This window comes from Heptranchias perlo, chromosome 17 (assembly GCF_035084215.1).
Source record: "Heptranchias perlo isolate sHepPer1 chromosome 17, sHepPer1.hap1, whole genome shotgun sequence".
NCBI classification, from domain to species: domain Eukaryota; kingdom Metazoa; phylum Chordata; class Chondrichthyes; order Hexanchiformes; family Hexanchidae; genus Heptranchias; species Heptranchias perlo.
The window spans coordinates 4,967,431-4,990,570 of record NC_090341.1 but is presented as its reverse complement, the minus strand read 5'-3'; the positions used below and the strand labels follow the sequence as shown (position 1 = coordinate 4,990,570).

The 23,140-nt window shown below is 47.7% G+C and overlaps 1 protein-coding gene across 2 annotated transcripts in view; it reads left to right on the top strand.

Annotated features, from left to right (window-relative positions):
- Positions 1 to 22,304, top strand: part of LOC137334001 (monoglyceride lipase-like) — a 61,290-nt gene extending 38,986 nt beyond the window's left edge. For both annotated transcript variants that reach the window (XM_067998393.1, XM_067998392.1), the window contains 4 exons: positions 4,687 to 4,797; positions 7,932 to 8,021; positions 16,691 to 16,906; positions 19,883 to 22,304. In XM_067998393.1, the coding sequence (XP_067854494.1) occupies positions 4,687 to 4,797; positions 7,932 to 8,021; positions 16,691 to 16,906; positions 19,883 to 19,996 (531 nt within the window). In that variant the 3' untranslated portion in view covers positions 19,997 to 22,304. The remainder of the gene's footprint in view (positions 1 to 4,686; positions 4,798 to 7,931; positions 8,022 to 16,690; positions 16,907 to 19,882) is intronic.
- Positions 22,305 to 23,140: the final 836 nt, after the last annotated feature.

Below are 23,140 nucleotides of genomic sequence, written 5' to 3'. Positions count from 1 at the left end.
GGGTGATCTGTTTTTTCTTTTCTGGTCACATCGATTGAGGGAGGAATGTTGGCCAGGACACAATCTGCTTATCTTCAAGTTCTGCCACAGGGTCTTTAATGCCCACCTGAACTGGGCAGACGGGGCCTTGGATTAACGGCACCTCCAACAAAGCAGCACTCCCTCGGTACAGTCATTGCTCCGTTATGAGCTGGCGCGAGTACCATATGGGAAACCTTTGTTATTCGTCATGGGCAAACGCTGTAAGACCTTTTGTGATTTGAACAACAAGATCGCAAAGTGTGGGCAAAATACATACCAAGCGAGTGGTGACGATGCCCCTTTCAGAAAAAGTACTGAGAATGACCTTGACTGACCTCCTTGCCTTTGAATCAGCTGATAGGGTTGTGTTGCAATGTTGTATATAGATCATGTTGGATGGAAGTCTTCGATATTGTGCTAGTATGTTCCCCAAATTTCTTGCCTTGTCTCCAGAAGACATTAAATTGTGCTGTAGAATGGATTCATGGTGTAGCTGCTCAATTCTCCTCCCTCCCCCCCCTCACCTCAGCAGGGTTACCCAAGGGTGCTGAGGCCTACATTAACACCCCCACAGTTGATAGCAACAAAGTCACCAGGGGTCAGGGGTAAACCTGGTCTCTATGGGGGTGAAGTGGATGGAACGCCCATTCCTAGTTGGCTTTGAGAAGGTGGTGGTGAGCCGCCTTCTCCTGCAGGTGCTGACCCCTTGCTGAGCTGTGGTGTTACACGTGACCCATGGCCCTCTGGTACTCCCTCGTGTGCGATCCTGGACGCTGTTCGTCAGTGGGGTAGTTAGTGAGTGTCAGGAATTGTCTCAGCCGAGACCAGACCTGGCCTCACCCGAAGTCCATCTGCAGGATTTTCTTTTCCATTGACTTAAGTTGCCATCTCCATAATCCCCTCTGGCCCTACGCCCCTCCCTATCTCTGTAATCTCCTCCGGCCCTACACCCCTCCCTATCTCTGTAATCTCCTCCAGCCCTACGCCCCTCCCTATCTCTGTAATCTCCTCCGGCCCTACACCCCTCCCTATCTCTGTAATCTCCTCCGGCCCTACACCCCTCCCTATCTCTGTAATCTCCTCCGGCCCTACACCCCTCCCTATCTCTGTAATCTCCTCCGGCCCTACACCTCTCCCTATCTCTGTAATCTCCTCCAGCCCTACGGCCCTCCCTATCTCTGTAATCTCCTCCGGCCCTACACCCCTCCCTATCTCTGTAATCTCCTCCAGCCCTACGGCCCTCCCTATCTCTGTAATCTCCTCCGGCCCTACCCCCCTCCCTATCTCTGTAATCTCCTCCAGCCCTACACCCCTCCCTATCTCTGTAATCTTCTCCGGCCCTACCCCCCTCCCTATCTCTGTAATCTCCTCCAGCCCTACACCCCTCCCTATCTCTGTAATCTCCTCCAGCCCTACGCCCCTCCCTATCTCTGTAATCTCCTCCGGCCCTACACCCCTCCCTATCTCTGTAATCTCCTCCGGCCCTACACCCCTCCCTATCTCTGTAATCTCCTCCGGCCCTACACCCCTCCCTATCTCTGTAATCTCCTCCAGCCCTACGGCCCTCCCTATCTCTGTAATCTCCTCCGGCCCTACACCCCTCCCTATCTCTGTAATCTCCTCCAGCCCTACGGCCCTCCCTATCTCTGTAATCTCCTCCGGCCCTACACCCCTCCCTATCTCTGTAATCTCCTCCAGCCCTACCCCCCTCCCTATCTCTGTAATCTCCTCCAGCCCTACACCCCTCCCTATCTCTGTAATCTTCTCCGGCCCTACCCCCCTCCCTATCTCTGTAATCTCCTCCAGCCCTACACCCCTCCCTATCTCTGTAATCTCCTCCGGCCCTACACCCCTCCCTATCTCTGTAATCTCCTCCGGCCCTACACCCCTCCCTATCTCTGTAATCTCCTCCAGCCCTACACCCCTCCCTATCTCTGTAATCTCCTCCAGCCCTACGCCCCTCCCTATCTCTGTAATCTCCTCCGGCCCTACACCCCTCCCTATCTCTGTAATCTCCTCCGGCCCTACACCCCTCCCTATCTCTGTAATCTCCTCCGGCCCTACACCCCTCCCTATCTCTGTAATCTCCTCCAGCCCTACGGCCCTCCCTATCTCTGTAATCTCCTCCGGCCCTACACCCCTCCCTATCTCTGTAATCTCCTCCAGCCCTACGGCCCTCCCTATCTCTGTAATCTCCTCCGGCCCTACACCCCTCCCTATCTCTGTAATCTCCTCCAGCCCTACCCCCCTCCCTATCTCTGTAATCTCCTCCAGCCCTACACCCCTCCCTATCTCTGTAATCTTCTCCGGCCCTATCCCCCTCCCTATCTCTGTAATCTCCTCCAGCCCTACACCCCTCCCTATCTCTGTAATCTCCTCCGGCCCTACACCCCTCCCTATCTCTGTAATCTCCTCCGGCCCTACACCCCTCCCTATCTCTGTAATCTCCTCCAGCCCTACACCCCTCCCTATCTCTGTAATCTCCTCCGGCTCTACACCCCTCCCTATCTCTGTAATCTCCTCCAGCCCTACGGCCCTCCCTATCTCTGTAATCTCCTCCGGCCCTACACCCCTCCCTATCTCTGTAATCTCCTCCGGCCCTACACCCCTCCCTATCTCTGTAATCTCCTCCGGCCCTACACCCCTCCCTATCTCTGTAATCTCCTCCGGCCCTACACCCCTCCCTATCTCTGTAATCTCCTCCGGCTCTACACACCTCCCTATCTCTGTAATCTCCTCCGGCCCTACACCCCTCCCTATCTCTGTAATCTCCTCCGGCCCTACACCCCTCCCTATCTCTGTAATCTCCTCCGGCTCTACACACCTCCCTATCTCTGTAATCTCCTCCAGCTCTACACCCCTCCCTATCTCTGTAATCTCCTCCGACCCTACACCCCTCCCTATCTCTGTAATCTCCTCCGGCCCTACACCCCTCCCTATCTCTGTAATCTCCTCCGGCCCTACACCCCTCCCTATCTCTGTAATTTCCTCCAGCTGTACAACCCTCTGAGAACTCTGCGCTCCTCCAATTCTGGCCTCTTGTCCGTTCGCCCACTTCCATCGCTCCACCATTGGCAGCCGTGCCTTCAGCTGTCTCAGCCCTAAGTTCTGGAATTCCCTCCCTAAACCTCTCCCCCTCTCTCTCCTCCTTTAAGATGCTCCTTAAAACCTACCTCTTTGACCAAGCTTGGGGTCACCTGACCTCATATCCCCTTATGTGATCCTGTTGTCAAATTTTATCTGATTATGTCCCTGTGAAGCGCCCTGGGATGTTATAGTACGTTAATGGCGCTATATAAATGCAAACTGTTGTTGTTGCTCAGTGGAGAAGATAATCGGGGTATTAAAACGAGCAGCCAATGGGCTATTGCCTGTCTCGCGCTGCTGCCCAACGCGAATTTTACCCGCCGCTGAATCAAATTGCTGCCCTGGCCGAGATTAGCCCAGAATCAAAGCTGGGTACTTCCGACCTGTGTGGCACTGCCCTACATTGTTGGGGATGAGGGTAGCTACTCAGACTGGCAAAAGGTGGGATGTGGTGTTCCCCAGGGATCGGTGCTGGGACCACCGTTGTTCACCATTTACATCAACGATTTGGACTCGGGAATCAGAAGTACAATTTCACCATTTGGGGATGACACGATATTGGAGGGTGTTGTTAATACAAAGGCAGAATGTGTTAAAGTACAAGAGGACACTAATTGGCAAATTAATTTCAACACACATAAGTGTGAATTTTGTTAGGAAGAAGAAGGAAGCCACATACTGCTTGGACAATAAGAGTCTAAATGGGGAAGAGGAGCAGAGGGATCTGAGGGTACAGATACACAAATCACTAAAAGTAGCAACGCAGGTAAATAAGGCCATAAAAAAAGCAAACTGAGCACTGGCGTTCATTTCTAGAGGGATAAAATTGAAAAGCAGAGAGGTTATGTTAAACTTGTATAGAACCTTGGTTAGACCACACTCAATGTTACGAGAGATACATCGAGTCTACAGCTGTGAACAGTTCTGGTCTCCATATTATAAAAGGATATAAAGGAATTGGGAAGGTGCAAAAAGGATTCACAAGGATGATACCAGAACTGAGAGGTTATGCTTTTCAGGACAGACTAAACAGACTGGGGCTCTTTTTTCTAGAAAAGAGAAGGCTGAGGGGTGACCTGATAGAGGTCTTCAAGATAATGAAAGGGTTTGATGGGGTAGACGTAGAGAAAATGTTTCCACTTGTGGGGCAGTCCAAAACTAGAGATCATAAATATAAGATAGTCATTAATAAATCCAATAGGAAATTCAGGAGAAACTTCTTTACCCAGAGAGTGGTGAGAATGTGGAACTCACTACCACAAGGAGTAGTTGAGGCGACTGGCATAGATGCATTTAAGGGGAAGCTAGATAAATACATGAGGGAGAAAGGAATAGAAGGTTATGCTGACAGGGGTAGATGAAGTAGGGTGGGAGGAGGTTCGTGTGGAGTATAAATGCTGGCATAGTCCAGTTGGGCCAAATGGCCTCTTTCTGTGCTGTAGATTCGATGTATCTCTCGTAACATTGAGTAATACCTTCACCCACTGAGCTATCATGGGGAGTGTGGTCACCTGAGCTCATTAATGGCTTTGCCGAACCCTGTTGTTTATCTTAATTCTGTCTCCTCTTGCATTTCAGGGAGGACTGATTGCAATCCACGTAGCGAATGAGAGACAGGACAACATTGCTGGGGCGGTGTTTATAGCACCCTTGGTGTTAATGAATCCCGAGTCAGCAACCCCTATCAAGGTAAAGGCACAGGAGACTCTTCAAAACACTCTGAACACTTCATTAAAACAATTGCCGCCCCCCCACCCCCCCAAGTTTTCACCACCAATTCTCCTTCTCTGCTCCCGAAGACTCCCAATTATCGATGGGATGGGGTTCTACCATCATCCAAAAGGAACCCTGCGCAAGCGGCCGCTCTTCACCCGCGAGCCAGGCTCCGAGGGACGGGTTTCCCTCCTTTGCACCGGGGCAGAACTTCCCACAAGACCCTGCAACTCCGCCGCAGCACGAACCGAAACTTGCTGGTCAGGCCGGGTTGGGGTGGGGTGGACGGTTATTTGTGACGCAGGGCAAGCTGCCGGCGGGATCCCTGCTACCAAGAGGCAGCTGGCACCGTTGTGAGAGCACGGAATCCCGGCGGTGCAGAAGAATGCAGCCGGGAATTTAAAAGGGGGAGCCGAAGAGCCCCGTAGAGAAAGGGCTTAAAAAAAAAAGGGGCCTCCACTAGGCCCACTCCCTCCATTCAAAAAGACCACCGCTGCTCCATGGACTACTGCCACCTTTCCCCAAGTGATCCCAGGGATCGGCAGCAAGATGGGCAGGTGGCGGGAAAAGCCTGTCGGGAACCCAAGCCTTGTCTGCCCTCCCCCCGCTGGCGACGAGTGGTGGGCCTTGCCTTCTTGCCCCTTCTCCACCGCTATCCCACCTGGTTTTGGGAGAGAAATCCCAACTCTGAGTATCAGTGAGCTGTTCTGTCCGAATACTACTGACATCTTGACTGCAGAATAAGACAATAAAGACAAGTACTTGGTTTGCTGTTTGCAACGTATGTCATGCATGTGTTTTTTCTGAATGTTTAGTTCCTTATTAATTTTTAAGGACAGGAATAGGCCATTCGTCCTCACGAGCCCCTTCCTTTCTGATAGATTAACCCCACCCATTTTCTCACCATATCGTTTAATCCTAGGAACACATCAAACTGCCTCTTGAACCCAGTCTGTTTCAATGAGAGAAGAAAAACTTGCATTTGTGTGAAGTTTTATTTCTCTCATTGCAAAGCACTGCACGGACAATACATTACATTGAACATAAGAATATAAGAAATAGGAGCAGGAGTAGGCCATACGGCCCCTCGAGCCTGCTCCGCCATTCAATAAGATCATGGCTGATCTTCCACCTCAACTCCACTTTCCCGCCCTATCCCCATATCCCTTGGTTCCCATAGTATCCAAAAATCTATCAATCTCAGTCTTGAATATACTCAATTACTGAGCATCCACAGCCCTGTGGGGTAGAGAATTCCAAAGATTCACAACCCTCCGAGTGAAGAAATTTTTCCTCATTTCAGTCCTAAATGGCCGACCTCTTACCTTGAGAATATGATCACTAGTTCCAGATTCACCAGCCAGGGGAAACAGCCTCTCAGCATCTACCCTGTCAAGCCCCCTAATGTTTCAATGAGATCGCCTCTCATTCTTCTAAACCCCAGAGAGTATAGGCCCATTCTATAAAATCTCTCCTCATAGGACAACCCTCTCATCCCAGGAATCAATCTAGTGAACTTTCATTGCACCCCCTCTAAGGCAAGTATATCCTTCCTTAGGTAAGGAGACCAAAACTATATACAGTACTCCAGGTGTGGTCGCACCAGAGCCCTATATAATTGCAGCAACTCTTCCTTACTCTTATACTCCAACCCCCTTGCAATAAAGGCCAACAGACCATTTGCCTTCCTAATTGATTGCTGTGGTGACTGTTATGATGTAGACGCAAGCAGCAGTCATTTTTAAAAATATATTTATTCTCAGGATGTGGGCGTCGCTGGAAAGGCCGGCATTTATTGCCCATCCCTAGTTGCCCTGAGAAGGTGGTGGTGGGCCTTCTTCTTGAACCATTGTAGTCCATGTGGTGTAGTGGTTTGATACAACCGAGAGACTTGCTAGGCCACTTCAGAGGGCAGTTAAGAGCCAACCACGTTGGTGTGGGACTGGAGTCACATGTAGACCAGACAGGGTAAGAACGGCAGGTTTCCTTCCCTAAAGGACATTAATGAACCAATTGGGTTTTTAGGACAATCCGGCAGCTTCATGGTCACTTTTACAGATCCCAGCTTTTTATTTCCAGATTTTTAAAAACTGAATTCAAAATTTTCAAACTGCCATGGTGGGATTTGAACTCATATTCTCTGGATTATTAGTCTAGTCATTCAAACAAGTTCTCACAAACATCAATGAAAAGAATAACCAGTTAATGTGTTTTTTTTTGGTGGGGTGGGGGTTAGTGATTGAGGGAAGAATGTTGGCCAGGACACCGGGAGAACTCCCCTGCTCTTTGAATAGCACCAAGAAATCTTCAACATCCACCTGAACACGCAGAAGGGGCCTCGGTTTAATGCCTCATCCACTCGCTCAGTACTGCACTAGGAGTGTCAGTCTAGATCACGTGCCTGAGTTCGAAGGTGAGGCATGAATCTACAATCTTTGTATGCTGTCAGTGTTGACTTAATCACTCACTGAGCCTAGCTGACACAATGGCCTTCCCTGCCACCCTACCCCACAAATCTATTTCCCTTTGGATGAAGAAATTCTGCCAGAATTCCCTTCACGCTCCTAACTTCCTAATTTTAAGCACTTGTCCCCCGATACTTGAATCAGTTTGCCCGTGTCGACTTTGTCAGTTGTCCTTGTAACCTTGCACTCTCTTATCTAAAGAGAAACAAGCCCACCTATGTTAATTTTTCCTCAAAGAAAAGTCAACGATAATAAAAGGCCACTCAGGTCTTTGAACTCATCCCTCGAATATATCAGAGCATCCAATTGTATTTTAACATAACCCATGAAATATAACTCAATATTTCCTCTCCCGAGTCACAGCTCCGCCTAATGGCAAGTACGTATCAGGAATTTAACTGTGGAGGTGAAGGGGCCCCCCAGGATTTTTCACTCCAATGGATGGAGAATCCTGTGAGAGACAATGACCTTTACACCTGAGTTCCTGATACGTGCTCTGAACCAGGGGCGCAGATTTGTAGATATACCCTTTAACTCTCATCTTGATTGCTCAAGGGCAATAGCATCCTTCCTGTGATTGGGTGAAATGTGGATCCAAACAAGGACATAGACTTACCCGGGCTTGCTTTGCTTTCTCCAATCCAGATCTTCTGTGCCAAACTGTTGAATCACGTGTTGCCGAATGTATCCTTGGGATACATGGAACCCCGGTGGATATCAAGAGAAGAGAAAGAGGTGGGTTTGCACTAATTTTTTCCTTCTCCCAATTGAATAAAGAATTTAATGGATTTGGTTGAGTTTGTGAACTCTTCACCAGCACATCATGGACCAGCAGCAGGCACTCTGAATGCCTCCCTCACTTAATCCAATACATTGAGTCACAGAGGTGCGTTTTCGCTCAACTAAGTTACATCCAAAGCAAATACAGGAGCAGCAGTTGGCCATTTGGCCCATCGAGCCTGCCCTGCCATTTTGTTGGCCGTAACATTTATAAGAGATAGGAGCAGGAGTAGGCCATTCGGCCCCTCGAGCCTGCTCCGCCATTTAATGAGATCATGGCTGATCTGATTTTTACCTCAACTCCACTTTCCCGCCTTTTCCCCATATCCTTTGACTGCCTTGATGATCAAAAATTTGTCTAACTCAGCCTTGAATGTATTCAATGACTCAGCCTCCACAGCTTTGTCGGGTAAAGAATTCCAAAGATTCACGACCCTCTGGGAGAAGAAATTCCTCCTCATTTCCATCTTAAATGGGCGACCCTTTATTCTGAGACTATGCGCCCTAGTTTTAGATTCCCCCATGAGGGGTCACATCCCCTCAGCATCTACCCTATCGAGTCCCCTCAGAATCTTGTATGTTTCAATAAGATCTCCTCTCATTCTTCTAAACTCCAATGAATCTAGAACCAACCTGTTCAATCTTTCCTCATAAGACAACCCTTCCATACCCGGAATCAACCTAGTCTCTGAATCTCTGAACTGCCTCCAATGCAAGTATGTCCTTCCTTAAATAAGGGTACCAGAACTGTACGCAGCACTCCAGGTGTGGTCTCACCAGCACCCTGTACAGTTGTAGCATGACTTCCCTGCTTTTATACTCCATCCCCCTGGAAATAAAGGCCAATATTCCGTTTGCCTTCCGGATTACCTGCTGCACCTGTATGTTGACTTTTTGTGTTTCATGTACGAGGACACCCAGATCCCTCTGTACTGCAGCATTTTGTAGTATTTCTCCATTCAAATGATATTTTCCTTTTTTATTTTTCCTCCCAAAGTGGACGACTTCACATTTTCCCACATTATATTCCATCTGCCAAATTTTTGCCCATTCACTTAACCTGTCAATATCCCTTTGCAGACACTTTGGGCTCGATTTTCCAATGTTCCAGCGGGTGCGTTCATGGCGGAGGGGCTCCGAAAATTGGGGATTCCCGGGGTGGGTCCGGAGCCCGGCTCCAACCTGCCCACTTCGGGGTTCCCCAATGATGCACTTAGATGCGCTCGCAGCCCCTGCATTCGGGACTCCCACCGACAATTAAAGCCGGCGGGATCCCACTTAAATCAATTAATTGGATACGTCAGGTCGTTAGGAGACCTGATTTGTAGGATATTTTAGGAGGGGTAGGATTTTCAGGTCAACTGAGCGTATTTCCCATACTGGGGGAAACACTCCCAGTTGAAATGGATGTGTTGCAGCCACCAGCCTGTGGCAGCTGGAAAGGTCCATTTGACAGGTGCGGGGGGGAGACCCTCACTCATTGCAGGAGGCCACTCTGTCACTTTGGACAAAGTTTGGCCTGCACCACCCTCCTCCTAACACTAAAAATCACAAACTTGCAACATCAACCCCGGTGTGCAGACACATTTACCTACCTTGCAGACCCCCTCAAATGTACATCTTCCGGATGGGGGCCGCCATTGCTGCAGTCATGACCTCCTCGGAGGATGAACAGCATCACCAGCCTCGCCGGCCACGCCGTCCATCTCTGACACGTGGAGCTCCACAACACAGTGCTGTGACACATCCACCTGCACAGCAGGAGGGAGGGTAACCGCAGAGAGAGATGTGTCACAGAAGGCACTACCCTCGCCACAGGGTCTACAGACCGAGGCTCAGCTTCCTGGACCTCTCTGAGCAGCAGTGCACACGGAGGCTCAGAGTCACTAGTCGTGGACATCTGCAGCCTCCTTCATGCCGAGGTGCTCCCGGCTGGCCCGAGCACCATCTTCTTATCTGTCGCTGTCGAAGTCACCACTGCCCTCAACAACTTCTCCTCCGCATCCTTCCAGGGTGCCACCGGGGACATCGCCGGTGTCTCTCAGTCGTCTGCACAAAAGAGCCCTGCAAATACACCTACACCCACTCTACAGTGACACAATGGGTGGCATCAGTTGTGGGTCTTCATGGTGATCCTCAGGAAAGGGCATTATTGCACAAACCAGACAAGATTTGCAAAGACGTGGCAGTAGTGGTGATAATAAATGTTTATGTTTTTTTGCAAAACAAACAAAAGTAAATCAAAAACATGACGTTTGGCTCACAAAACCTTCGCCTTACGTTTACGGGAACCCCTACGTGGTGCTACCCCTGTGGCTTTAGCAGAGGTAGTGGCAGGTTGCTCTTGTCCATGCTCTGACCAATGAGATGCTCTGCGCGGACGCCCTCTGGGTTTCGGTGCCCGTGAGGGGCCCTCCAAAGACTGCTCCACCTGCACCTGTGCGGGGGCAGACTCAGCCACCTGGAGAGGGGGTAGCATTGCGGGTACTGGTTGAGAGGAGGGCAACGGGTGAGACATGGGAGCGCTTTGAGTGGCGTCCCCACTTCCATGTCCCCTTTCACCATCATCCCTCTCCTGGCCCAGGCCCACATCACTCCTTCCACCCTGCTGGACAACAGTTTGGAAGACTTGTGTGAAGTCTTGGAAGGCCAGTTGTAAAGTATCTGTCAGCCTGTTTAAGGCGGCAGAATGTTGCTCACCCTGAATCTGAACGGCCGTTGTCAGGGCCTGAATGGACTCATTGTTGAGCTGTGCTCGAAACTCGATGGAGGCTAGCCTTTCTTCCATCGCAGACATTCCCGCGCCTACCCGCGACACTATCTCGGAGATATCCTCCTGTACCTGTGCCACCATTCCACTCATGCAGGAGTTGGACTCCTCCATCCTCTGCGCGATTGTGGAGAGTGCGCGTGGCAACTGTTCCTGTACCTCGGCAACGTGCTGCTGCCCCTCGATGACTCTCCTTTTCATGGCTGGCCCCCAGGGTTCAGCATCTGGGTCCAGCTGTGCAAAGCCTGGAGAAGAGTGCTCCCACCGACGCGGACTCTCCACGGCTGCCCCTGCCACCTGGGTCTGCTCGTGCTCACATGTGCGTGGTGACTCACCATGTGCAAGCCCAACTAAGTGAGGACAGGGACCCACCGAGGTGTGTGTATTTGCGCTGGTGGATGGCTGGCTCAGATGTGATGATGGACCCTCAGAGGCCGGCAGGTCCTCTGAGGAATCGCCCTCCGCCGTCACGGCGCTCGCAGATGGCCCTGCAAGAGAACAGAGAGCAATATTAAGCACGTGGACAGATGTTGAGGTGCTGCAGATGCCAAGTGATGTTAAGATCATTCGCTATCATGAGTGCTGAGTGTTAGATTTCTGTCACCAGCCGCTTGTGCACTCCCAGTCTCTGTGTCCGCCACGGACAGGCACTCCGGCATCTGGCTTATTTCAAGAGTCTGCTGCTCCACATCTGTTAAGACCACCTGGTGTGGCGGGCCCCCTCCGGTCCTTGCCCTCTCCCAGGCATTCTGGTATCTCTTCTCTTATCAAGGCAAAACACAGAGAGGCGTGATTGAGTGATGTTTGCATGGTGACCCGCTGCATGCATTGGTGTGGGTGTGGGGGTGACTGTGAGGGAGATGCATGGGAGGGTGCGTGTGAGACATAGCCATGAGATTGTATGAGGATTAGGTTGCGTGGTAGTGTTCGAATGGGAACTGGGGTGATGAATAAGTGCAGGCAAGGTGAGGATGATGGTTGAGTGGATGTGAGGAGTGATGCGAGAGTGTTGTGGTGGCAGTGCAGAAGGAGTTGTGTGGTGGTGGAGGTGATGTGAAAGATGGAGTGTGGGAGAATGCGTAAGTATACTCACTTTGGCTGACCTGGTTAAGTCTTTAAAGCGCTTCCTGCACTGGACCCAGGTTCTGCACACATTGCCGCTGCTGCTGACCTCCTCGGCCACCTCCAGCCAGGCCTTCTTGGTGGCGGAGGGAGGACACCTCCTCCCATCTGATGGAAAAGAAATTTCCCTCCTCCTCCTCACCCCATCGGGCAGCACCTGGAGTGAGGAGTCAGAGAACCTCGGAGCAGCCTTGCCTCTGGCCTGCTCCATGCTCCAAAATTTGTTCTTTGCTGCAGGAGGAGCATTGGAGGACTGCCCCTTTAAATAGGGCTCCTCCTGCTGACAGCCTGTGATGCGGGAGCGCAGTGCACCCACTGCGCAGGTCTAGAACGGGAAACCCGGAAGCGCCCACGCGCCCAGTCAACCCCCCGCTGCCAACCCGCCTCCCTCCTAATATCGGGCCCTTTGTGTCCTCATCGCAACTTGCTTTTCCACCTATCTTTGTATCATTTGTTGTATCATCAACAAAATTGGCCACAAGACACTCTGTTCCTTCATCCAAGTCATTGATATATATTGTAAATAGTTGAGGCCCCAGCACTGATCCCTGCGGCACCCCACTGGTTACAGATTGCCATTTTGAAACTTACCCTTTCATCTCGACTCTGTTTTCTGTTAGTTAGCCAATCCTCTATCCATGCCAGTATATTACCCCCAACACCATGAGCTCTTATCTTGTGCAATAATCTTTTATGTGGCATCTTATCGAATGCCTTTTGGAAATCCAAATATACTGCATCTATTGGTTCCCCTTTATCCACCCTGCCCGTTACCTCCTCAAAGAACTCTAAAAAATTTGTCAGACACGATTTCCCCTTCATAAAACCATGTTGACTCTCCTTGATTGTATTATGAGTCTCCAAATGTCCTGCTACTAGTTCCTTAATAATGGATTCTAGCATTTTCCCAATGACAGATGTTAAGCTAACTGGTCTATAGTTACCTGCTTTCTGTCTCACTCCCTTCTTGAATAGGGATGTTATGTTTGCGGTTTTCCAATCCGCTGGGACCTTTCCAGAATCTAGTGAATTCTGGAAGATTACAACCAATGCATCCACTATCTCTGCAGCCACTTCCTTTAAGACCCTCGGATGCAAGCCATCAGGTCCAGGGGACTTGTCAGCCTTCAGACCCATTAGTTTACCTAGTACTTTTCCTCTAGTGATAGTGATTGTTTTTAGTTCCTCCCTCCCCTTTGCCCCTTGATTTTCTACTAATATTGGTACATTATTAGTGTCTTCTACTGTGAAGACAGATACAAATTATCTGTTCAATTCCTCTGCTATTTCCTTGTTTTCCATTATTATTTCCCCAGTCTCATCCTCTAAGGGACCAATGTTTACTTATTATATACTTGTAGAAGCTTTTACTGTCAGTTTTTATATTTCTTGCTAGTTTACTCTCATAATTTATTTTCTCCCTCTTTATTATTCTTTTAGTCATCCTTTGCTGGTTTTTAAAGTTTTCCCAATCTTTGGGCTTACCAGTAATCTTTGCCATGTTGTACGCTTAATCGTTTTAATCCCAAATCCCTGCCTTCTCTCCACATCCCGTAGTACCCTTACTTCCTAAACAAGTATCTCTCTCCCTTTTAAACATCTCAGTTGATTCTATATCTATGGGCGTCTGGAATAGTAAACTCCACATTTCCACAACCCTTTGTGTGAAGGTTTTCCTGCATTCACTTTTAATTTGCTCAACTTAAATTCTAATTCTAAATTTATGGGAACTTATTCTGGATTTTCTATAAAAGAGTTGTTCCTATTTACCCTGTCAATTCACTTCATTATTTTAAGCACCTCATTCAGATTACCCTTTAACCTCGAAGAAATATAACCCAAATTCATCTAATCTCTCATTATTGTTCTTTCATCCCAGGAAGTATTCTCATGAAGCCTGAGTAGACTTCCTTAGGGGCAGAAGAAGATGGAGTTGGCTGTGAATTAGCTGCACTGACCTCAGTGCCCAAATTCCCAACTGGCTTTCCTGCCATGCAATGGTCTACATCAGGAGTGCTAAATTGTACAATTTATCCCGATATTCAAAATGAGCTCTGCTTAATGCTCTGTATAAATGCAGTGCACTTTCCTGCTTTTATATTCTATACCTCTTGTAAAGCCCAGCACTCCATAAGCCCTATTTGATTGTTTTTTGCAGCTAAGAGTTAGCTTTTAATGACTTAGGTACCTGGAGCCCTAAATCTCTTTGTTCATCTAACTGCCAACCAAAGGATGTCCCTTTTATCCCAACTTTCGACCTTCCATCTCCCAACCACTTTCTCAACCATGCCATGATGTTGCTTCCAATTTCACGTGATCATAATTACATGCAGAACCATATCAAAATCCTTCTCAAAATCATTGCATAAAGGTATCGATTGATTCTCAATCTGTCAAGGAGCTGTGTTCGGTTCGTTAAACATGATGTACCCTTCATAAGACCGTACTGACTCTCCCTAATCAACAACAATGGCAACTGCTGAAATAACAAATACCATTAAAATACTTATCAGACAGTGTGTAATTGCTAGTCATGCTGCCGATTAACATAATTTTGTTTTGTCATGTAATGCTATAGCTCTTATTAGCGACCGACACAAGTAACAAAAGTCAAATTCTGCTCTCTAATGTGATCTGCATATTTTCCACAACGGGGGTCATAAGGTCTGGGGATAGATGTTGAGATGGGGGTTGGAGGGAGGAGAGATTAACAACTACAGTACACGATTAGGCATCGTCTCCTAGGCGATGTCCTTTATGTTGATGCCTAGTCAAAGGTCAATCAGTGAAAGGTTATTACTGAAGATGTTGATCGTGTGATGGCTGCTCACTCTAACGAGCAAAACTGGACCCACCGCATTATCCACAATTTTCCATTCATTACTGTAAACAAGACGAACATTAACCCTTCGCGTACAGTACCCTTTCCGGAGCTTAAATGTGTATCTCATTATATAGCAGCCATGAATTGAGTTGGAGAAATACTTAGATGTAAGAATGGATACTCGTGACCTTGTTTAGAAGTAAGGACAGGATCCTCCTATACGTGCGTCATATTCTCTCTCAGGTTTCCCTCCTAACGAAGCAAATTCGTCCAAAATAATGGATCCAGCAGCACCGTCCTGTACATTTCGATCAGCTCCTGCTGTCAGTTGGTGCTCCACTCAACAGCACCTCCCAAATCCACCACCTCCTGAACCTAGAAGGACAAGGGCAGCAGGTGCATGGGAACATCATCACCTCCAAGTTCCCCTCCAAGTCACACACCATCCTGACTCGGACACGTATAGGCCGTTCCTTCATCGTCGCTGGGTCAAAATTCTGGAACTCCCGACCTAACAGCACTGTGGGAGCGCCTTCAACACACAGGACTGCAATGGTTCATGAAGCAGGCCCACCACCAACCATCTCGAGGGCAACGAGGGATGGACAATAAATGCCGGCCTTGCCAGCGACGCCCACATCCTGAAAATGAATAAAATAATTCCTCCAGCATGTTTGGATGGCAACTTTTCCTCCTAACTTCAGTCCAAGCTCCCCACTGCTGATATAAAATCAGAGACAGTCCAGCAGGATAGATACAGGGCGAGGATCGAAGGGCAAGGCCCACCGTGCTGGACACCACCACTGTATCACCAACGTTGAGAAGAGTAGGAGTGAAGACAAGGTACATCAGGAAGCAGTGAATAGGTGACACCAGGCTCGAGTTTTAAAAGTCCATGATTGCCCAAAATTGCCCAGGAGTGGCACAGAAAATGGGAAAAATTGTAGATTGCCCTGTTGGGAAAGAACGACACATAACACAGACCATCATATGGGTTCCTAAGGCAAGTGTTACCATGAATGTCAAGCCCATCAGATAGTGCGTATCTTCACATGAGAAGGCAGGACAAGTAGTAGCACACAATTCCATAAATCTATCAACATTGTACTGTGAATGATTGTGTGCACAGACTCAGCATGCTACTAACACGCAGGACTGCCTAACTGTACTACTGTCCCATTCCAGAGACCTTAACACAAAATCCAGGCTGACACTCCAGCGCAGTACTGAGGGAGTGTTGCATTGTCGTGGGTTCTGTCTTTTAGATGAAATGTTAAACCGAGGCGCCGTCTGGGGGACGAGATGTATTAAACGGTAATATTTATCGTACCTGCCTCAGGACCGGTTTGGTTCAGTTCAACTTGCCTCCATTCATGAGCCTGGATCAGAGACTTCTCCTCCGAGGTGTCGTAAGGCTGTAGTTAATGGTGCCTGAGGGTGGAGATGAAGCTGAGGCTGAGGCGAAGAGATGGTCTTGGCAAAGTTAAACCTGGAGTCAATACTGAGGCGTAAGTGTCAAGTTAGGTGAAACTTTTGGGGAGCAAAATGGAGGAGCACTGTATTTGCCTCTCCATTCTTGCCTGTCCAGTTCCCAATGTAGTGCCTACATCTTCCCACCTCATGATCTCCCTGCCCGATTGCCATTGTTCTGCCTGCTTCATTCCTGATGCTCTCCCCATCCATCCTGCTGGTCTAGATGACCCTCCTACTTTAACTCAATTTCTGTCATGATCAAAGCCCAAGCTTCTTCATTTATCGTGCCTTCTACTCTTGTGCCTTTGCCAAGGCTTCTCAATTTCAAAAAAATGCAAAATCCCTCTCCCGCTTTGGATTCTAATGATTCACATAGTTGTTGAGTTCCACTGGTGAAGTCCCAACGTGCGATGTAACGTGTTTTGGTTCTTGCAGGTGGTGGACTACATAAATGACCCTCTCAACTACCATGGACCAGTGAGGGTGAAATTCGCTGTTGTGTTGTTACACGCGGTGGCCAACCTCGAGAAAGTGTTGCCCACCATCTCCACGCCGATGCTGATTTTACATGGTGATGCGGATAAACTGTGCGACATCAGGGGCTCTTACCTCTTGCTTGAGAAGGCGGCCAGCACAGACAAGACGTTGAAGGTGATGCATTTTTCCCTTTTAGAAAGGTGTCCAGGTTACACTGGGAGCTTCTTTATAGTACAGTCACCCACCGCGAATCCGATTAGCCCGTTGTACGCGATGGCCGGTGTAACATATACACAGTCTGTGGATCGTGTTAGGGACCCAGTGCTGGCAGCCTCGGGGCCCGCCGCTGATAGCCGACACCAGGCAGCGGGTCAGCACGACCCCGCTCCTCTCCTTCACTCACCTGCAGCCAACTCACAGCCCCGCCCGTACCGTTCACTCATACGGTGTACGCAGAATCCATCCCATTGAATTCTTTACTCATTCACTCCATTCCCCGTTGAAGTTTTGAACAGAAAGCAGCTTAGAAGAGAATTTCTCCCTGAGATAATGCACTGCCTGATTTGTCCTTCAGTTTTTGCTGCTTAGTTCAGCTTCTCCCAATGAACTGTTTAAAAGCGAATACACATTGTGCATCACCCCCTGTGCTCGCTGACCCACTTTGGCTCCCAGTTCACAATGCCTCGATTTTAAAATTCTCATCCTTGTTTTCAAATCCGTCCATGGTCTCGCCCCTCCCTATCTCTGTAACCTCCTCCAGCCCTACAACCCGCTGAAATCTCTGCTCTCCTCCAATTCTGGCCTCTTGCGAATCCCCGCTTTCCTTCGTTCCACCATTGGTGGCCGTGCCTTCAGCTGGAATTCCCTCCTGAAACCTCTCCGCCTCTCCACCTCTCTCTCCTCCTTTTAGTCGCACCATCAAACCTACCTCTTTGACCGTGCTTTTGGTCACCTGTCCTAATATCTCTTTATGTGGCTTGGTGTCAAATTTTGTCTGCTAACGTTGTTAAGCGTCTTGGGACATTTTACTACGTTAAAGGTGCTATATAAATGCGAGCTGTTGTTGGTGTTAATTTTGTTGAATATAAATCTAATTTTAAAAACATGCATCAGTTTTTCATGTGTACTTCACTCATACAATACAGTCACAGGTGAGTAAGCACAGTTGTTTACACCCAAAATCAACACAGCATTTAAGACGCTATAAGTGGCAACTTTGAAATTGAGGTTAATGCAAATGGGTGACGGTTTTTGCTTTTTGGCTGATATAAGCGACTGCCCGTTTTAAACGTGGATGTTTTCAGTGGTGGGGACTGTGCTTGTACACCTTTCCATTTTAAATAAACCACCTCTCATTGTTCCTCTAATGCTTCAGTGGGAGAGGTCAGTGTGGAACTGAGCTATACAGATTAGGGGACTGCGTTCAGTTCTGGGCACCTCACCTCAGGATGGATATACTGGCCTTGGAGGGGGGGGGCAGTGCAGATTCACCAGAATGATACTGGGGTTATAAGGGTTAAATTATGAGGACAGGTTGCATAAACTAGGCTTGTATTCCCTTGGGTATAAAAGATTAAGGGGTGATCTAATTGAGGTGTTTAAGATGATTAAAGGATTTGAGAGGGTAGATAGAGAGAAACTATTTCCTCTGGTGGGGGAGTCCAGAACCTTAAAATTAGAGCTAGGCCGTTCAGGGGTGATGTCAGGAAGCATTTCTTCACACAAAGGGGAGTGGAAATCTGGAACTCTCTCCCCCCAAAATGTTGTTGAGGCTGGGGGTCAAATGAAAATGTCAAAACTGAGATTGATAGATTTTTGTTGGGTAAGGGGATTAAGGGATATGGAACCAAGGCAGGTAAATGTTGTTAAGATACACATAAGCCATGATCTAATTGAATGGCGGAACAGGCTCAAGGGGCTGAATGGCCTCCTCCTGTTCCTATGTGGCACTCTACACCACCAAGATTCAGTGCCTTCGGCAGGGGAGGGGAGGAAAGTGGGTGATGTTGTGGGGGGCGGGATGATGCCTGGAAATAATAATCCACCTGTCCGGCCGATGGAGCTCCTGATCTCAGTCCGATCACTGTGTGGGGAAAGTAGTGAGCGGAGACCAGCCACTCCCTCACGGGGAAGGAGGGAGAAGCATCACCCCCACCTCCTGGCGGGAAATCCAGAGGATCGACGAGGGAGGTCTTAATCCCTGGAGCAGCAGAGGAGGAAAAATTAGGGAGGAACAGTTACAACATTCCCTGGACAAATAGGAGTAATCCATCTCTCTGCCTGCCTCTCGCACACCCCCTCTGTGCTCCAGCTGAGGGACAAAAAGCCCCAGCCAAGAGGTAGCAAATACTTTTTAATTATTAAATAGTCATTAAATTAACCCACCGCAGGGCCAGTCTCCCACTAACCTGGCACCAAAGTATCAGTTGTGATGAGTACTATTAAATATTAAATTTTCCTTCGGAATTCCTACTGCATGAGCCATTTTCTTCCCCAGTCACGCAATTTTTTTTGTTGTTTAAAATATCAACTGACAGTAGTTAATCCATCCAAGTCCCAGTCCAGAAACTTGAGCACATAATCCAGGCTGACACTCCGGTACAGTACCGAGGGAGTGCTGCACTGTCGGCAGTGCCGTCTTTCAGATGAGACCCCGTCTGCCCTCTTGGGTGGATGTAAAAGTTCCCATGGCACTATTTCGAATAAGAGCAGGGGAGTTCTCCCCAGTGTCCCAGCTAATATTTATCCCTCAACCAACACCTAAAACAGATGATCTGGTCATTATCACATTGCTGTTTGTGGGACCTTGCTGTGCGCAAATTGGCTGCTGCATTTCCGACATTACAACAATGACTAAACTTCAAAAGTACTGCATTGGCTGTAAAGTGCTTTGAGATGTCCTAAAGTCGTGAAAGGCGCTATATAAATGCAAGTTTATTCTTTCTTTCGCCTCCATAACAGCAAAACTAATTCACTGCCGGCACGGGCATGACAGGCTGAATAGCCCAATGGATTCGATGATTCTAGTCTATGATACTGTATGTGCAGCACTATTGAGATGTTTCTGAGGCGTAATAATGCACTATATAAATGCGAGTATTACTGCGTTGATATTCAGTCAGTCGTCTCCCCCTTCTGCATTCCCTCCAGGTCTTCACGAAAAGCTTTCACCAGCTCCACAGGGAGTTGCCGACAGTCACTGCCGAGGTGTTAGCAGAGATTGAAAACTGGCTGGAGGACAGACTACCACCAATAGGACAATGAGTCAAATTCAAAAATGGAATGTTTATGAAGGGATCAGTTTAATTTATATTGGGGATGAATGTGGTGTGTGGGGAAAGAGGAGGAAGGGAGTAAGAAGAATTTTAAACCATCCAATTAACAAAATGAAAGCTTTTTTTAAGAAAAAACTATGTTAAAACAAGTATCTGTTCAGCCACATTTTTCAGATCAATCCTTTACTCAAGATTAGGTGCCACAGAGCCATTGAAAGCCTTGTGAATAGACTCATTTCCTTCTTCGTGCACCCATTATGGAGAAACACTTCTCACTATCTCAATCGACTTTTCTCTATCCCAATCTACTCACTATCCCCAGCTATCTCTTCTTATCCCAATCCAAGGGACAGCACCATAGTCACAGGGTCCCTCAGGATTACAATTACATGTTAAAATGGACAGTGGATGGATTGGGAGAGCGATAAAGGTCAAGAGTAGGGTCAAATCCAAGCGACGGACACTTCTTAGACCCACTCCTCACACGTGGCAGCCTCTTGTCAGCCAAGCTGCTATAGGAGTATACAGCCCTGACACCAGTGTGTGAGACTGCAGAGCTCTCTCGCACTTTGCTAAGTGTATCACGGGAAGTGGCATCAGTACCAAATGTCACTGGGGAGCTGACCGGCCAGTTGATCTGCTGGATGTGAGTGATGGCGATGACAATGAAAGGGAAGAACGAGGGAAAAAGAGCTGTGCTCCTCTCTTCCCCCTCCCTCCCCTCCCTTACCCCTCCCTCCCCACACAAAGTCTTTGGAGAATGTCACTCAACCCATGCTTTGTTACTGACAATCAAGATTCACAGAGAATCAGGGGGAACTGTTTGAGTGTGATAAAGATGGATTGTGAGCTATTTCCGCATTGCAAACCAGCGGCCCTGTTTACGGGGACCAATATTCTCTTTGTACAATGTAGATAAGGCCACGGAAATGCAGACAGAATCATGGAATGCGATTGCCAAAACACCAATTAAAACTCCTGCAATCCCACGTAACAAAACTGGGAAAATCAATGGCCCTGGTCTTGGTGCACCTCGTGCCCGAAACACTTCCACATCTTTAAAACTGAGTATCAAACTCACAGGAAAAGCACAGATTTGATTTGTCCCATTGTGCGTCTATGACCCACGTAAGATGTGTACATCACCGTGATATAGAAGGGAGGGTTTCTGGTCCTTGAAAGTAACGTTGAAGCAGTTTTAAAATTGTGGCGAAAATTTTTTTAAATTTGTTTCTCATTCAGAGGGCCTAAGTTTGAACCCGGGCCTCGACTAAGATTTGAATGCTGCTGTCCTCAGTGCAAGCTCAGTTGGAATAGAATCATACAGCACAGAAGGAGGCCATTCAGCCCATCATACCTGTGCCAGTTCCTTGAAAGAGCTATCCAATTTGTCCCACTTCTCTGCCCTTCCCCATAGCCCTGCAAATGTTTCCTTTTCAAGCATATATCTAATTCCCTTTTGAAAGTTATTATTGAATCTACTTCCACTGCCCTTTCAGGCAGCGCATTCCAGATCAGAACAACTCGCTGCGTAAAAATATTTCTCTTCTTCTCCTCGTTGATTCTTTTGCCAATTATCTTAAATCTGTGTCCTCTGGTTACTGACCCACCTGCCAGTGGAATCAGTTTCATGTTAATTACTTGATCAAAACCCTTCATAATTTTGAACACCTCTATTAAATCCCCCCTTAACCTTCTCTGTTCTAAGGAGAACAATCCCAACTCCTCTAGTCTAAACAGTCATTAGCTAAAGTGTGTCACATAGTTGATTATCTACCTAAGGGGCGGAGGGGATGGTTGATTGGCAACTGACAACATCGAGATGAAAGGCCTCTCCAGGGAGGTCCAGCACCCAGGCCAATGAGTTGCTCACACTCCCAATGGCCCCAAACTCACTCCCAATGGCCCCAAACTCACACTCCCAATGGCCACAAACACACACACAATTGCCCTAAAGACATACTCAATAGCCCCAATCTCACACACTCAATGACTCCAAACTCACACTCCCAATGGCCCCAGGAAGGTAGCATTGAGATAGGAAGGCAATGAAAAAGGGGGGAGTTGTAAAATGATGAAAATTACAAAGACAAATTAGTTTGCATTTACAAAACTGGTATTGTAGTGTAACAGCAAATATTATTTAATGACTAGATTAAAAACCATATTTTTAATATTTCTCATGAGTATTGACATTGTATATACTGGGAAGTTAGTTATTGTACTACACTGATCCACAACTGTTATAAAACACAAATTGACTAATAAATCTGATTTTATTTCACACTTACAATGAATTGAATCCCCTACACCAGTGTCTGTATTTTATTGTGTGTGGGTGAAGGAGGTGGACAGTTTCTACTTTTGTTTTTGCTCTCGTCAACATTTAAAGTGCCAGTTTGGCTCAGTTGGTAGGACTCTTACCTGGAGGTCAGAAGTTGTGGGCTCAAGCCGGGGTCCAGGATTGAGCCCATCAACTAGGCCGAGCGAACTCTACATTCTAGGGATACCAAGTAGAATAGGCATAGTAAGGTTTTGTTAATACAAAATATATATCCACATGTTAAAGATCGAGTCTGCATTGGTTGTGATGGCTACACAAGGTCAGGCCTGGAGTGTAGGAGACAATACGTCATTAACCGTCCTTGAGAAGATATAGTAACTCGGCCAAGGAGACTGTGGGGAGTAATGTGGTATGAATAAGGGTTGTGTTATGGATGTACTGGTAAGAGGTAAGACTTGAATATTACAGAGAACTAATGGTTAGTCATGTGGGGAATGTCCGGAATGTAATAAACAACCTAGAACGTCAAAGCCCAGCACAACAAATGATAACATCCGTGTCAACAGAACAGGATGACCTTTGGTACGCACATTTGTCCAACATAATTAAACCTCTGCAATATACAACACACTGGGGCTCCTGAGGTACTTCAATCCTGAAAGTGTCCTTGATATGTGAGTGTTGGTGCCTATATCTCATACGCACTGCGTATAAGGGGTTGTGTTTTCTTAGCTCATTAACTTGATTTAATAAAGAAGTATTAATGAGATGTCTCAGTGTTTCCTAGTCTTTAAACTTGTATTAAAGATAAAAGTTGTATGAGAATATTCTATAATACTACACATAAGG